Source organism: Oncorhynchus clarkii, chromosome 16 (genome assembly GCF_045791955.1).
Source record: "Oncorhynchus clarkii lewisi isolate Uvic-CL-2024 chromosome 16, UVic_Ocla_1.0, whole genome shotgun sequence".
Lineage (NCBI taxonomy): Eukaryota > Metazoa > Chordata > Actinopteri > Salmoniformes > Salmonidae > Oncorhynchus > Oncorhynchus clarkii.
The window spans coordinates 75,610,732-75,626,606 of NC_092162.1; the positions used below are offsets into that span (position 1 = coordinate 75,610,732).

Genomic DNA, 15,875 nt, shown 5'->3' on the forward strand with positions numbered 1-15,875 from the left:
ATAACAATCAACCTCTACAAGACTGGGACTGTCATGGTGCAAGGTAACATTAGGCTGTTTGAAACAGACTTTCAGACCAATAAGGAGAGAGCAGAGCGAGAGGACACCAGTGACATGCCCTCACACAAGACAAACTCCACCAGCACCACCCTCACCCCTACTATCCCCACCCAAAAAAGCACATCCAACACCTCTCTTCCCACCATAGTGGAGGACACGCCCCAGGAGGAGAGCGACCCCTCAGTGCAGAGCAGGCTCAGGCCCTCCTCACCACCATGGCTGCCATGAGGGATGAGTTCACCAGACTGGAGGGGGAGGTGGTCCTGCTGAGGGAGAGCATGAGCAAACAGCAACCAGACAACCACACCTTAGAGCTCCTAACCAAGGTGAGGACAGAGCAGGACAGCAACCTTGCAACACAGCTGAAAGAAGTTCAGCAAGAGAGAGACGGACGAGAGAGAGAGAGAGCTGGCTGATCTAACAAAGAAGGTGAGAGATCTCCAAAAAGACAGGCAGAAGAGTAATAACGATCTGGCCACACTAAGAGGAGCTACAGGAGAGAAACAGGACAGAGGACAGGCTGCAGGAGCAGCTAGATCACCACGATCTGGACTGTCTCTATGACCATGCTCACCTGTACAGGGAGACGGTCCCCATCCTCGTTCTGGACTGTCTCTATGACCATGTTCACCTGTACAGGGAGACGGTCCCCATCCTTGATCTGGACTGTCTCTATGACCATGTACACCTCTACAGGGAGACAGTCCCCATCCTCGCCAAGACTCAAGGACGTCGCTTTAAACCAGCACCCTGGACCCCCCCCCCAGGCCAGCACCCTGGACCCCCCCAGGCCAGCACCCTGGACCCCCCCCAGCCCAGCAGGCAGAGCTACGCACAGGCTGTGAGGGGAGCAACTGGCCCAGCCTCCACCAACAAAATGAGTGACATTAAACAAATGCTGAGTCTACTATGCTCACGTGATAGGCCGAGGGGCATGGTAAGATGAGCACAAGAACTCCACCATCCGCACTACACCCACCCAAGTGGCATGACACAAATTATATCTTAAATTATAAACAAATCACATTTGCATAATAAGAGTTTACGTTAATTGAAAAATCCTATTTTAATAGTTCTTGTTGGATTGTGTGTTTGTCTGATTTTGAAGGTAAAGAAAAAAACAGTTGCATTTTACGTTGCATGTTGGAATTTACAAGGGTTGAAGTCCTCTGCTTTTGGGCTAAGGAGCAGAAACCCAGACTTCCTGAAAGAAATTAATGATGTTGATATTGTAGTACTACAGGAAACATGGTGCAGAGGTGATGTTTCCACTGGCTGTCCACTAGGTTATAGGGAGATAATCATACCATCCACTAAATTAAAAGGAATCAGACAGGGCAGGGACTCAGGGGGAATGCTAATATGGTATAAATCTGAACTAATTAAATCAAACGAATTGATCAAAACAGGATAATTATTTTTCTGGTTAAAAATCAACAAGGAGGCCATCTTGACAGATAAAAACATATTCCTCTGTGCCACATACATTCCCCACCTCAGAGTCACCCTACTTCAATGAAGATAGTTTCTCCATTCTAGAGGGGGAAATTAGTCACTTTCAGGCCCAAGGCAACATACTGGTCTGTGGAGACCTGAATGCTAGAACAGCAGAAGAACAAGACACTTAAGTAATGGGGACAAACACCTACCAGGAAGCAACAACCTTTCCCTCCCCACATACAGACAGGAAGCAACAACCTTTCCCTCCCCACATGCCCCCCCAGAAACAACTATGGAGTACAGCTCGTGAAGCTCTGTGGAACACTGGGTCTGTACATAGTCAATGGTAGGCTGAGAGGGGACTCCTATGGTAGGTACACCTACAGCTCTGTGGAACACTGGGTCTGTACATAGTCAATGGTAGGCTGAGAGGGGACTCCTATGGTAGGTACACCTACAGCTCTGTGGAACACTGGGTCTGTACATAGTCAATGGTAGACTGAGAGGGGACTCTTTTGGTGGGTACACCTACAGCTCTGTGGAACACTGGGTCTGTACATAGTCAACGGTAGGCTGAGAGGGGACTCCTATGGTAGGTACACCTACAGCTCTGTGGAACACTGGGTCTGTACATAGTCAATGGTAGGCTGAGAGGGGACTCTTTAGGTAGGTACACCTACAGCTCTGTGGAACACTGGGTCTGTACATAGTCAATGGTAGGCTGAGAGGGGACTCTTTTGGTGGGTACACCTACAGCTCTGTGGAACACTGGGTCTGTACATAGTCAACGGTAGGCTGAGAGGGGACTCCTATGGTAGGTACACCTACAGCTCTGTGGAACACTGGGTCTGTACATAGTCAATGGTAGGCTGAGAGGGGACTCTTTTGGTAGGTACACCTACAGCTCTGTGGAACACTGGGTCTGTACATAGTCAATGGTAGGCTGAGAGGGGACTCTTTTGGTAGGTACACCTACAGCTCTGTGGAACACTGGGTCTGTACATAGTCAATGGTAGGCTGAGAGGGGACTCTTTTGGTAGGTACACCTACAGCTCTGTGGAACACTGGGTCTGTACATAGTCAATGGTAGGCTGAGAGGGGACTCTTTAGGTAGGTACACCTACAGCTCTGTGGAACACTGGGTCTGTACATAGTCAATGGTAGACTGAGAGGGGGACTCTTTAGGTAGGTACACCTACAGCTCTGTGGAACACTGGGTCTGTACATAGTCAATGGTAGGCTGAGTGGAGACTCCTATGGTAGGTACACCTACAGCTCTGTGGAACACTGGGTCTGTACATAGTCAATGGTAGGCTGAGAGGGGACTCCTATGGTAGGTACACCTACAGCTCTGTCGAACACTGGGTCTGTACATAATCAATGGTAGGCTGAGAGGGGACTCTTTTGGTAGGTACACCTACAGCTCTGTGGAACACTGGGTCTGTACATAGTCAATGGTAGGCTGAGTGGAGACTCCTATGGTAGGTACACCTACAGCTCTGTGGAACACTGGGTCTGTACATAGTCAATGGTAGGCTGAGAGGGGACTCCTATGGTAGGTACACCTACAGCTCTGTCGAACACTGGGTCTGTACATAATCAATGGTAGGCTGAGAGGGGACTCTTTTGGTAGGTACACCTACAGCTCTGTGGAACACTGGGTCTGTACATAGTCAATGGTAGGCTGAGAGGGGACTCTTTTGGTAGGTACACCTACAGCTCTGTGGAACACTGGGTCTGTACATAGTCAATGGTAGGCTGAGTGGAGACTCCTATGGTAGGTACACCTACAGCTCTGTGGAACACTGGGTCTGTACATAGTCAATGGTAGGCTGAGGGGGGACTCCTATAGTAGGTACACCTACAGCTCTGTGGAACACTGGGTCTGTACATAGTCAATGGTAGGCTGAGGGGGGACTCCTATAGTAGGTACACCTACAGCTCTGTGGAACACTGGGTCTGTACATAGTCAATGGTAGGCTGAGTGGAGACTCCTATGGTAGGTACACCTACAGCTCTGTGGAACACTGGGTCTGTACATAGTCAATGGTAGGCTGAGGGGGGACTCCTATAGTAGGTACACCTACAGCTCTGTGGAACACTGGGTCTGTACATAGTCAATGGTAGGCTGAGTGGAGACTCCTATGGTAGGTACACCTACAGCTCTGTGGAACACTGGGTCTGTACATAGTCAATGGTAGGCTGAGGGGGGACTCCTATAGTAGGTACACCTACAGCTCTGTGGAACACTGGGTCTGTACATAGTCAATGGTAGGCTGAGGGGGGACTCCTATAGTAGGTACACCTACAGCTCTGTGGAACACTGGGTCTGTACATAGTCAATGGTAGGCTGAGGGGGGACTCCTATAGTAGGTACACCTACAGCTCTGTGGAACACTGGGTCTGTACATAGTCAATGGTATTTTTTAAATTTTTTTATTTAATTTTACCTTTATTTAACTAGGCAAGTCAGTTAAGAACAAATTCTTATTTTCACTGACGGCCTAGGAACAATGGGTTAACTGCCTGGTAGGCTGAGAGGGGACTCTTTTGGTAGGTACACATATAGCTCATCTCTTGGCAGTAGTACTGTAGACTACTTCCTCACCGACCTCAACCCAGAGTCTCTCATAGCCTTCAGTAAAATCACAGTGCATCTGAGAAGAGCAGAACCCAACCATGAAGCATCACGGCCCAATAAATGACATGGTACTAAACAGGCCTATAGATGGAGTGCAAACAGTAGACATCTACCACTGGCTGCATTTCCTATTACACTGACAAATACTCAGACCTAAGAGAATGTCTTTCCCAAAATTATCATGCAATAAAGAATGAAACAAAATAAATCCAATATTTATTAGGTGAAAATCCAAAATGTGCAGTTTTGGCAGCCAAATATGTGTCCTGCTGCCACAACCTGAGGGACAGCCAGTGAAAAGTGTAATGTAATGTCGATAATATTTCCCATGTAGTTGTGTTTTTCATACCGTGTCATGCGTCTTCAGTCAGGATGAGACTGGTCTTCTCCCATTGCTTTAATGTATTATGGTTCTCATTAATATTGTTGATGGTAATCCCATGTACACTACTACTACTATTATTATTGATGTTGGTCCCACCATTTACTTATATATATTTTGCCAATGTAAGTAATAATGAATGTGCCATGTAGAAAGAGAGAAACCCGTAGTATCATTGTTAAACCGGCTGTGCCTCATTCAGTTGGTTTGGCCTGTCCTTCAGCGAATACAATGACACCTCCACTACCGTCCACACGCCCACCTCCACACGCCCACCTCCACACGCCCACCTCCAGCTATGTACATTAAATCACCCCCAGTGTGTTATCTACACGTACCTGTGCCAGGATGTTGAGGGCAGCATTCCCTCCCAGCTTGGCGTCGACAGTGAACTCAGTGGGTTTCCCCACAGCAAGACCACTGCTCTGTAGGCCTGGACCATACGCCTTCACCTGGACACAGCAAAGAGAGCACATCAAACAGGTTAGCAACTGGAGGGTTGCCGGTTCAAAACCCCGGGTTAGACAGAAAATCTGGTGAGATGAGCCACTGAAGGGTTAACTACCCCTGGGGAGCCACACCGGGGCCCACCCCTGGGGAGCCGAGCCACCCCACCGGGAGCCACACCGGGGCCCACCCCTGGGGAGCCGAGCCACCACACCGGGAGCCACACCGGGGCCCACCCCTGAGGAGCCACCCCCCCCGGAGCCACAAAGTCCTCTTCATTGTGTTAAGAATTTTAAAAAATATTACAATACATTCAGATTCACACTGTGTGCCCTCAGGCCCCTCCACCACATATCTACAACACACTGTGTGCCCTCAGGCCCCTCAGGCCCCTCCACCACATATCTACAACACACTGTGTGCCCTCAGGCCCCTCCTCCACCACATATCTACAACACACTGTGTGCCCTCAGGCCCCTCCTCCACCACATATCTACAACACTGTGTGCCCTCAGGCCCCTCCACACAGTGTGTTGTAGATATGTGGTAGTGGTGGAGGAGGGGCCTGAGGGCACACAGTGTGTTGTAGATATGTGGTAGTGGTGGAGGAGGGGCCTGAGGGCACACAGTGTGTTGTAGATATGTGGTAGTGGTGGAGGAGGGGCCTGAGGACACACAGTGTGTTGTAGATATGTGAATGTATTGTCATGTTTTTAAAATTGTACAAATTGCCTTAATTTTGTGGGACCCCAGGAAGAGTAGCTGCTGCCTTGGCAGGAACTAATGGGGATCCATAATAAACCCCAGGAAGAGTAGCTGCTGCCTTGGCAGGAACTAATGGGGATCCATAATAAACCCCAGGAAGAGTAGCTGCTGCCTTGGGCAGGAACTAATGGGGATCCATAATAAACCCCAGGAAGAGTAGCTGCTGCCTTGGGCAGGAACTAATGGGGATCCATAATAAACCCCAGGAAGAGTAGCTGCTGCCTTGGCAGGAACTAATGGGGATCCATAATAAACCCCAGGAAGAGTAGCTGCTGCCTTGGCAGGAACTAATGGGGATCCATAATAAACCCCAGGAAGAGTAGCTGCTGCCTTGGCAGGAACTAATGGGGATCCATAATAAACCCCAGGAAGAGTAGCTGCTGCCTTGGCAGGAACTAATGGGGATCCATAATAAACCCCAGGAAGAGTAGCTGCTGCCTTGGCAGGAACTAATGGGGATCCATAATAAATACCTTAGTAGTCCTTGTTTACAGCAGCAGTGATTTAACATACCTTATCAGGGTAGTAGTCCTTGTTTACAGCAGCAGTGATTTCAGCCATGAAGGGAGAGTGCTGGATGTCCTCGTTGTTACAGAGCACATGCACCGCATACTCTCCTGCTTCCATTGGCCAGTACCGCACGTCACATGACCCGTCGCCCTTATCATCACACTCGATCTTCGCCTGGGACGGACCCTCCACTGAGAAACCTGGACACAGACCTTCTGATGAGGACACGCAGATTCTGTGTGTGGACACGCAGATTCTGTGTGTGGACGTGTTTACCTATTATAGTGGGGACCAGAACTCCCATAGTAAACTTACACAAATTTGACCGACTGGGGACATTGTTAGTCCCCACAAGGTCAAATCCTATTTATTGGGGGTTTAGGGTTAAGGTTAGAATTACGTTAACGGTTAGGAGCTGGAGGTCGTACGATTAATCAGGACCAATTTCAAGTTGTCATAACAAAGCGGTAATCTGCATTTCTGGACGCCGATTACATTGATCCACGAGGAGACCGAGTGTTACTCCACGAGGAGACTGAGTGGCAGACCACCTGTTACGCGAGTGCAGCAAGGAGCCAAGGGAAGTTGCTAGCTAGCATTAAACTTTAAAAAAACAATCCATCTTCACAATCACTAGTTGATGATATTACTAAGTTAACTAGCTTGTCCTGCATTGCATATAAACAATGCGGTGTCTAACCCTAACCCCTAACCCTAACCCTACATATTGCACGTTTACTTTCTTTTTTGGGGGGAATTTTACCCCTTTTTCTCCCCAATTTCGTGGTATCCAAATCTTGTCTCATTGCTACAACTCCCGTACGGGCTCGGGCTCAGGAGAGACGAAGGTTGAATGTCATGCGTCCTCCGATACACAACCCATAATTGGTTGCTTCTTAACACAGCGCGCATCCAACCCAGAAGCCAGCCGCACCAATGTGTTGGCGGCTACACCGTGCACCTTGCAACCTTGGCTAGCGCGCACTGCGCCCGGCCCGCCACAGGAGTCGCTGGTGCGCGATGAGACAAGGACATCCCTACCGACCAAGCCCTCCCTAACCCGGACGACGCTAGGCCAATTGTGCGTCGCCCCACGGACCTCCCGGTCGCGGCCGGTTACGACAGAGCCTGGGCGCGAACCCAGGGACTCTGATGGCACAGCTGGCGCTGCAGTACAGCGCCCTTAACCACTGCGCCACCCGGGAGGCCCTCACGTTTACTTTCTTTAACACTGTTTTCGCATTATTTAAACCAAATTGAGCATTTTCATTATTTATAAAAATAAATACATGTATTATATTAAGTTAAAATAAAGTTAATTCAGTATTGTTGTAATTGTTAACATTAAAAATATATTTTTTTTTTTAAATATCGGCATCGTTTTGTTTTTGGTCCTCCAACAATCGGTATCATAAATCGGTCGACCTCTATTAGGAGCCAAGTTTAATTTTAGGGTTAGGAGCTAGATTTAAGGTTAAGAGTAGGGGTAAGAGTAGGGGTAGGGGTAAGAGTAGGGGTAGGTGTAAGAGTAGGGGTAAGGGAAAATAGGATTTTGAATGGGACTGAATTGTGTCTCCACAAAGTTAGCCGTACAAGTGTGTGTACACTTACCCAGTGTTCCCACATTCTCTCCAACAGCTTCGACCACGAAGTCGGCAGATTTACCCACAATGCCGCTCTCCAGGCCGGGCCCCCATGCTCGCACCTTCTGTGGCCCCGCCTCCAAACCAATCTTCACCTCCAATGGGCTGCAACAGGGAGTGATATGACAGCATTACACCAGGCTCTCTATTCATGACTATTAATTGTTGTTGACACATAACATGTTGCAAAGAGGATCAGTTATTTACCAGAGTTCACCTGCAATGACTTACAGTCCTTTTCCCTATTAGACTTAGTTGAATGCACTGACTATGTCACTCTGGTTAACAATGTAAATGTACCTGCGGGGGATGTGTTGTCCTCCCCAGGTGATGGTTATACTGTATGTTCCGGGGGTGGTGGGGTAGTACTCAAACCCAAACACTCCGTCTCCTAGATCCTTCCTCTTACAGGGCTCCTCCAGACCCTCTGCACACACACAGGGTCAGTTTGGTCATTAAGAAAATTGAGTCACACTGTGTGTTAGAGAGAGATATACACACACACAGTAGCAGTCAAAAGTTTACACCTACTCATTTGAGGGTTTTTATTTTTACTATTTTCTCCATTGTTGAATAATAGTGAAGACATGAAAAGATAACACATTTGGAATAATGTAGTAACCAAAAAGAAGTTAAAATAAAACATTTTAAAAGTTCTCAGATTCTTCAAATTAGCGTCCCTTTGCCTTGATGACAGCATTCTCTCAACCAGCATCATGAGGTAGTCACCTGTAATGCATTTCAATTAACATGTGGTCTTGGTAAAAGTGAATGTGGAATTGCTTTCCTTCTTAATGTGTTTGAGCCAATCAGTTGTGTTGTGACAAGGTAGAGGGGTATACAGAAGATAGTCCTATTTGGTAAAATACCAAGTCCATATTATGGCAAGAACAGCTCAAATAAGCAAAGAGAAACAACTGTCCATCATTACTTTAACACATGAAGGTCAGTCAATATGGAACATTCCAAGAACTTTGAAAGTTTCTTCAAGTGCAGTCGCAAAAACCAGGAAGAGCTATGATGAAACTGGCTCTCATGAGGACTGCCACAGACCCAGAGTTACCTCTGCTGCAGAGGATAAGTTCATTAGAGTTAACTGCACCTCAAATTGCAGCCCAAATAAATGCTTCCGAGTTCAAGTAACAGACATCAACTGTTCAGAGGTGACTGCATGAAAGCAGGCCTATCTAACCTCCAAACGAGCTTCAATGCCATACAGCACTCCTTCCGTGGCCTCCAACTGCTCTTAAACGCTAGTAAAACCAAATGCATGCTTTTCAACCGTTCGCTGCCTGCACCCGCACGCCTGACCAGCATCACCACCCTGGATGGTTCCGACCTTGAATATGTGGACATCTATAAGTACCTAGGTGTCTGGCTAGACTCTAAACTCTCCTTCCAGACCCATATCAAACATCTCCAATCGAAAATCAAATCAAGAGTCGGCTTTCTATTCCGCAACAAAGCCTCCTTCACTCACGCCGCCAAACTTACCCTAGTAAAACTGACTATCCTACCGATCCTCGACTTCGGCGATGTCATCTACAAAATTGCTTCCAACACTCTACTCAGCAAACTGGATGCAGTTTATCACAGTGCCATCCGTTTTGTCACTAAAGCACCTTATACCACCCACCACTGCGACTTGTATGCTCTAGTCGGCTGGCCCTCGCTACATATTCGTCGCCAGACCCACTGGCTCCAGGTCATCTACAAGTCCATGCTAGGTAAAGCTCCGCCTTATCTCAGTTCACTGGTTACGATGGCAACACCCATCCGTAGCACGCGCTCCAGCAGGTGTATCTCACTGATCATCCCTAAAGCCAACACCTCATTTGGCCGCCTTTTGTTCCAGTTCTCTGCTGCCTGTGACTGGAACGAATTGCAAAAATCGCTGAAGTTGGAGACTTTTATCTCCCTCACCAACTTCAAACATCAGCTATCTGAGCAGCTAACCGATCGCTGCAGCTGTACATAGTCTATTGGTAAATAGCCCACCCATTTTCACCTACCTCATCCCCATACTGTTTTTATTTATTTATTTTTCTGCTCTTTTGCACACCAATATCTCTACCTGTACATAACCATCTGATCATTTATCACTCCAGTGTTAATCTGCATAATTGTAATTATTTGCCTACCTTCTCATGCCTTTTGCACACAATGTATATATAGACTCCCCTTTTTTCTACTGTGTTATTGACTTGTTAATTGTTTACTCCATGTGTAACTCTGTGTTGTCTGTTCACACTGCTATGCCTTATCTTGGCCAGGTCGCAGTTGCAAATGAGAACTTGTTCTCAACTAGCCTACCTGGTTAAATAAAGGTGAAATAAAAAAAAATAAAAAAATAAATGGTTGAATTGCTGCAAAGAAGGACACCACTAAGAAGCGAGTTGCTTGGGCCAAGAAACAGGAGTAGTGGACAGACTGGTGTAAATCTGTCATTTGGGTTGATTAGTGCAAATTGGAGATTTTCGGCTCCAACTGCCGTGTCTTCGAGATGCAGAGTAGCTGAGTGGATGATCTCTGCATGTGTGGTTCCCACCGTGAAACATGGAGGTAGTGTGATTTATTTAGAATTCAAGGCTCACTTAACCAGCATGACTACCACAGCATTCTGCAGCGATACACCATCCCATCTGGTTTGGCCTTAGTGGGACTATCATTTTCAACAGGACAATGACCCAACACACCTCCAGGCTGTGTAAGGGCTATTTGACCAAGAAGGAGAGTGATGGAGTGCTGCATCAGATGACCTGGCCTTCACGATCACCTGACCTCAACCCAAGTGAGATGACTTGGGATGAGTTGGACCTCAGATTGAAGGAAAAGCAGCCAACAAGTGCTCAGCATGCGGGAACTCCTTCAACACTGTTGGAAAAACATTCCCTATGAAGCTGGTTGAGAGAATGCCAAGAGTGTTCAAAGCAAAGTTTGGCTACTTTGAAGAATCTCAAATATATGTATTTGTTTAACACTTGAAAACCCCCTGAATGAGTCGATGTCCAAACTTTTGACTGGTACTGTTTATGTAAACTCAGCAAAAAAATAGAAACGTCCTTTTTTCGGGTCCATGTCTTTCAAAGATATTTCGTAAAAATCCAAATAACTTCACAGATCTTCATGGTAAAGGGTTTAAACACTGTTTTCCATGCTTGTTCAATGAACCATAAACAATTAATGAACATGCACCTGTGGAACGGTCGTTAAGACACTAACAGCTTATAGACGGTAGGCAATTGAGGTCACAGTTATGAAAACTTAGGACACTAAAGAGGCCTTTCTACAGACTCTGAAAAACACCAAAAGAAAGATTCATTGGCAGACCACGTGTAACATCTGCACAGGATCGGTACATCCGAACATCACACCTGCGGGACAGGTACAGGATGGCAACAACTGCCCGAGTTACACAATTAACGGCACAATCCCTCCATCAGTGCTCAGACTGTCCTCAATAAACAGAGAGGCTGGACTGAGGGCTTGTAGGCCTGTTGTAATGCAGGTCCTCACCAGACGTCACCGGCAACAACATCGCCTATGGGCACAAACCCACTGTCGCTGGACCTCTTCACTGACGAGTCACGGTTGTCTCACCAGGGAAATGGTCAGAATCGCGTTTATCGTCAAAGGAATGAGTGTTACACCGAGGCCTGTACTCTGGAGCGGGATCGATTTGGAGGTGGAGGGTCCGTCATGGTCTGGGGCGGTGTGTCACAGCATCATCAGACTGAGCTCCTCCTCCCTCATGTGGTACCCTTCCCTGCAGGCTCATTCTGACATGACCCTCCAGCATGACAATGCCACCAGCCATACTGCTCGTTCTGTGTGTGATTTCCTGCAAGATTTCCTGTCAGTGTTCTGCCATGGCCAGCAGAGCCTGGATCTCAATCCCATTGAGCACGTCTGGGACCTGTTGGATCAGAGGGTGAGGGCTAGGGCCATTCACCCCAGAAATGTCCGGGAACTTGCAGATGCCTTGGTGGAAGACTGGGGTAACATCTCATAATAAGAACTGGCAAATCTGGTGCAGTTCATGAGGAGATACACTGCAGTACTTAATGCAGCTGGTGGCCACACCAGATACTGACTGTTACTTTTGACCCCCCCTTTGTTCAGGGACACATTATTCCATTTAGTCACATGTCTGTGGAACTTGTTCAGTTTGTCTCAGTTGTTGAATCTTATGTTCATACAAATATTTACACATGTTAATTTTTCTGAAAATAAACAGTTGACAGTGAAAGGACGTTTCTTTTTTTTCATGAGAATACATATATTATTAATAGATGCTCGTTGGCATAGTTTATGAAACTAAGGCTGCTGGGTAGTGTAGTTTATTAAATATATAGGCTGCTGGGTAGTTGACTCACTGGGGCCCTTGATGGTGACTTTGAGTTCTCCAGTCCCAGCTCCTTTAGTGAAGACTCTGAAGTCAGCCGTCTCCTTCACCCTGAGGCCTTTGGGCTGCAGACCACGCCCCTTAGCCCGAACCAAGCTGGGGTTACAAGCTGGGGGAGGGAGGAGGGTTAGAGGTGAACACAGTCTATAGTTTGAATGGATGACATTAACCCCCAGGGGAACTGCTAAATAAGGACCGGCTGAGTCACATGCGCATGTGTGTGTGTGTGTGTGTGTGTGTGTAGACACTGGGTCAGTCTGGGTTTGGAGGTTTAGAGAGAGATGACACACCAGTCTATGAAAAAGGATGAGTCACAATGAATAGTATGAGACACACACCGAGTCTAGCACCCAAGAGAGATCCCAGGAAGTGACAGGACAGTAGAAGGAAGAAGCTGCTCCAGAGAGAGAAGAGATACCAGCTCCCTCCATCCTTCCATAGAGAGAGAACGAAGCAGTTAGAATATAAAAGTAGTGACAAACAGAATAACAGAGCAAGAAACAGAACCAGAATAACAGAGCAAGAAACAGAACCAGAATAACAAAGCAAGAAACAGAACCAACAAAACAGAACCAGAATAACAAAGCAAGAAACAGAACCAACGAAACAGAACAGCAGAAACAGAACCAGAATAACAGAACCAGACAAAGTAAAGTCAGACACTCTGCCTCATTTCCCTCAGTCTGTCTCACCCTCTCCTATGTTAACAGTGAAGGGGCTCTTGCTGATCTGCCCTCCGGCGAAGGTAACGTAGATGGTGTGGGCCCCCTCCAGGGTGGGTTTGTAGGTGCAGCGGTACGAACTGTTGCCCTTATCCTCTATTTGACACACCACCACGTCCTTCTTACCCGCTGGGTCCATGATCACCACCTCCACCTCTCCCACACCAGCACCTGGAGACAGGGGCAGCTTTAGCATCATACCAATAGACTGCGTCCTCCGTAATGATGGGAATGAGAAGCACTCTTTTTGGCTCAATACTCCAAAAGTTTAACAATGGGGTTAAAATACAGACTGTCAGCTTTCATTTGATGCATTGTCATACATATCGGGTGAACCGTTTAGGAATTACAGCACTTCTTGTACATAGTCCCCCACTTTAGGGGAGCAAAAGTATTGAGACAAATTCACTTGTGTGTATTAAAGTAGTAATGTATTGTCTCATTTAATTGTATTTAACTCGGCAAGTCAGTTAAGAGCTAATTCTTATTTACAATGATGGCCTAGCAACAGTGGGTTAACTGCCACTGTTCCTAAACTACTAGTCATCACCATTACAATAACAGGGAAGGTTAGCATTTTGGGGGGGTATTTGTGCATCTAAAACCCCCCTTCTTTTTTTAAACCACAACAAAAATACAGTTGTCCTTTCTAACGGAGCTGCCTGAGAGGATGGAAACTACTCAGGGATGTCAGAAAGAGACCCATGGTGATTTTAAAATGGCTGTGGAGAGAAAACAGAGTGTACCTGCGGTGTAGACATCAAAGTATGTGGTCTTATTGGCGATGTTCCCGGCAGGTTCTAGTCCAGGTCCCTGTGCTGTAGCTTTACTGCTGTCTCCCTGAGCCATCCCCACATCCACCTCATAAGGAGACTTATTGATGTGTAGCCCCGCAAACAGCACCGTCACCTGGTAAAAACACAGAGTTACCAAACAGCACCGTCACCTAGTAAGTTACCAAACAGCACCGTCACCTAGTAAAACACAGAGTTACCAAACAGCACCGTCACCTAGTAAAACACAGAGTTACCAAACAGCACCGTCACCTGATAACACAGTTACCAAACAGCACCGTCACCTGGTCAGAAAAACATGTCACCTAACATTACTGAGCACCATTACCTAGGATGAAGTAGGGTTCGTTTAGGCTTACCTTGTGCATCCCAGTGACTTTAGGAATGTAGAAGACTGAGTAGGTACGATTCTTATCGTTGTTGGCTGTCACCTTGGCCTGACGGGGAGGATAGAGAGAGACACCCGCTAATTATCAAAATCCAGAAAAGAGACATTACATTTCAACCACCTAACAGTATGCAATTCCCAAACCTTCCATAAAGCCATCGCCTGGCTCTCAGGAGAAGACTGGCTATGTGCACACAGCCTACAAAATGAGGTGGAAACTGAGCTGCGGTTCCTAACCTCCTGGCAAATGACTGACCATAGAGACACATATTCACCTCAGATTACACAGACCTACAAAGAATTTGAAAACAAACCCAATTTTGATAAACTTCTACTGAGTGAAATACCACAGCAGCAAGATTTGTGACCTGTTGCCACAAGAAAAGGACAACCAGGGAAGATTAAGCACCATTGTAAATACATGCATTTATTTTCCCTTTTGTACTTTAACTATTTGCACATATTACAACACTGTATATAGACATGACATTTGAAATGTTTTCATTCCTTTGGAACTTGAGTAATGTTTACTGTTAAAAAACAAAATATTATCTACTTCAAATGCTTAAATTTAATTGAGACACCGAGAGCTATACAGCTATACCTTTTTTTAACAAATTTAATTGTATTATATTTGAGTTTAATCACAATATTTGTTATATTATTTATTCTGTCTTTCTGGTGGATTATATTGAAACTGCAACCAACTTTCTATGACGTTTAAAAACAGCGATTTTGGGGATTTCCTTTAAATAACTGAAAGTGAGAGGTTGTAGTCTGAATAAAGGGAGAGGTTGTAGTCTGAATAAAGGGAGAGGTTGTAGTCTGAATAAAGGGAGAGGTTGTAGTCTGAATAAAGGGAGAGGTTGTAGTCTGAATAAAGGGAGAGGTTGTAGTCTGAATAAAGGGAGAGGTTGTAGTCTGAATAAAGGGAGAGGTTGTAGTCTGAATAAAGGGAGAGGTTGTAGTCTGAATAAAGGGAGAGGTTGTAGTCTGAATAAAGGGAAAAAGGCCTTTCTTGAACATAGTAAGAATGTCTCACCCTAATTTGCTATAGAAGAGGTTCAGATTTAAGTTTCACTTTTGTACGACTGAAGCCTTTAGTGAGAGGTCTAATATTTTAATTTCTGCACCCCGAATTCATATTCATTATATAAATAAGGCATTTAAATTGTGTCTGGCTTGCCGCTCCAAATAAAATGTAATTTCTCGCAATTTAAATTACTGTTCGCTAGGTATAGGCAAGACCATCAGCAAATAGGTAAATTGTGAACCGACTAAAGAGTTAGCCAGGGTGATTTTTCCACAAATAGACAGGTATTTTCCTTTCCATGGTAGTAAGATCTTACCTATTTTTGCTAACTTTATATTTTTTTGAGTGATAATTTCTTTTGGGATTTGTATACCGAGTCTGTCCACATCCCAAACAGACCATTTTATTGGTAAACTACCCTATAATGTACAAGTTGCATTTTTTTGTGATCCAATACGTATATAATATGGTTTCAATCCAGAGAGGTTAGAAAAAGTACCTAGATCCTCTAGGAGGCTGTGGAATCCATTGAAATTATTGTTGGATCTGATTTTCACAGCTAAATTTTCAATGGCCATAATAAATAGATATGCCGATAGTGGACAACCTTGTTCTACTCCTCTTGACAGTTTAAAACTTTAAGTA

At 45.8% G+C, this 15,875-nt stretch overlaps 1 protein-coding gene across 4 annotated transcripts in view; it reads right to left on the minus strand.

Annotated features, from left to right (window-relative positions):
• Window positions 1-15,875, minus strand: part of LOC139369016 (filamin A, alpha (actin binding protein 280)) — a 74,257-nt gene that overhangs the window by 27,436 nt on the left and 30,946 nt on the right. For all 4 annotated transcript variants that reach the window (XM_071108589.1, XM_071108591.1, XM_071108588.1 and 1 more), the window contains exons 7-14: window positions 14,169-14,246; window positions 13,762-13,924; window positions 12,986-13,186; window positions 12,265-12,402; window positions 8,189-8,315; window positions 7,857-7,993; window positions 6,249-6,445; window positions 4,862-4,975 (exon numbers count right to left, since the gene is read on the minus strand). In XM_071108589.1, coding sequence (XP_070964690.1) covers window positions 4,862-4,975; window positions 6,249-6,445; window positions 7,857-7,993; window positions 8,189-8,315; window positions 12,265-12,402; window positions 12,986-13,186; window positions 13,762-13,924; window positions 14,169-14,246 — 1,155 coding nt within the window. The remainder of the gene's footprint in view (window positions 1-4,861; window positions 4,976-6,248; window positions 6,446-7,856; window positions 7,994-8,188; window positions 8,316-12,264; window positions 12,403-12,985; window positions 13,187-13,761; window positions 13,925-14,168; window positions 14,247-15,875) is intronic.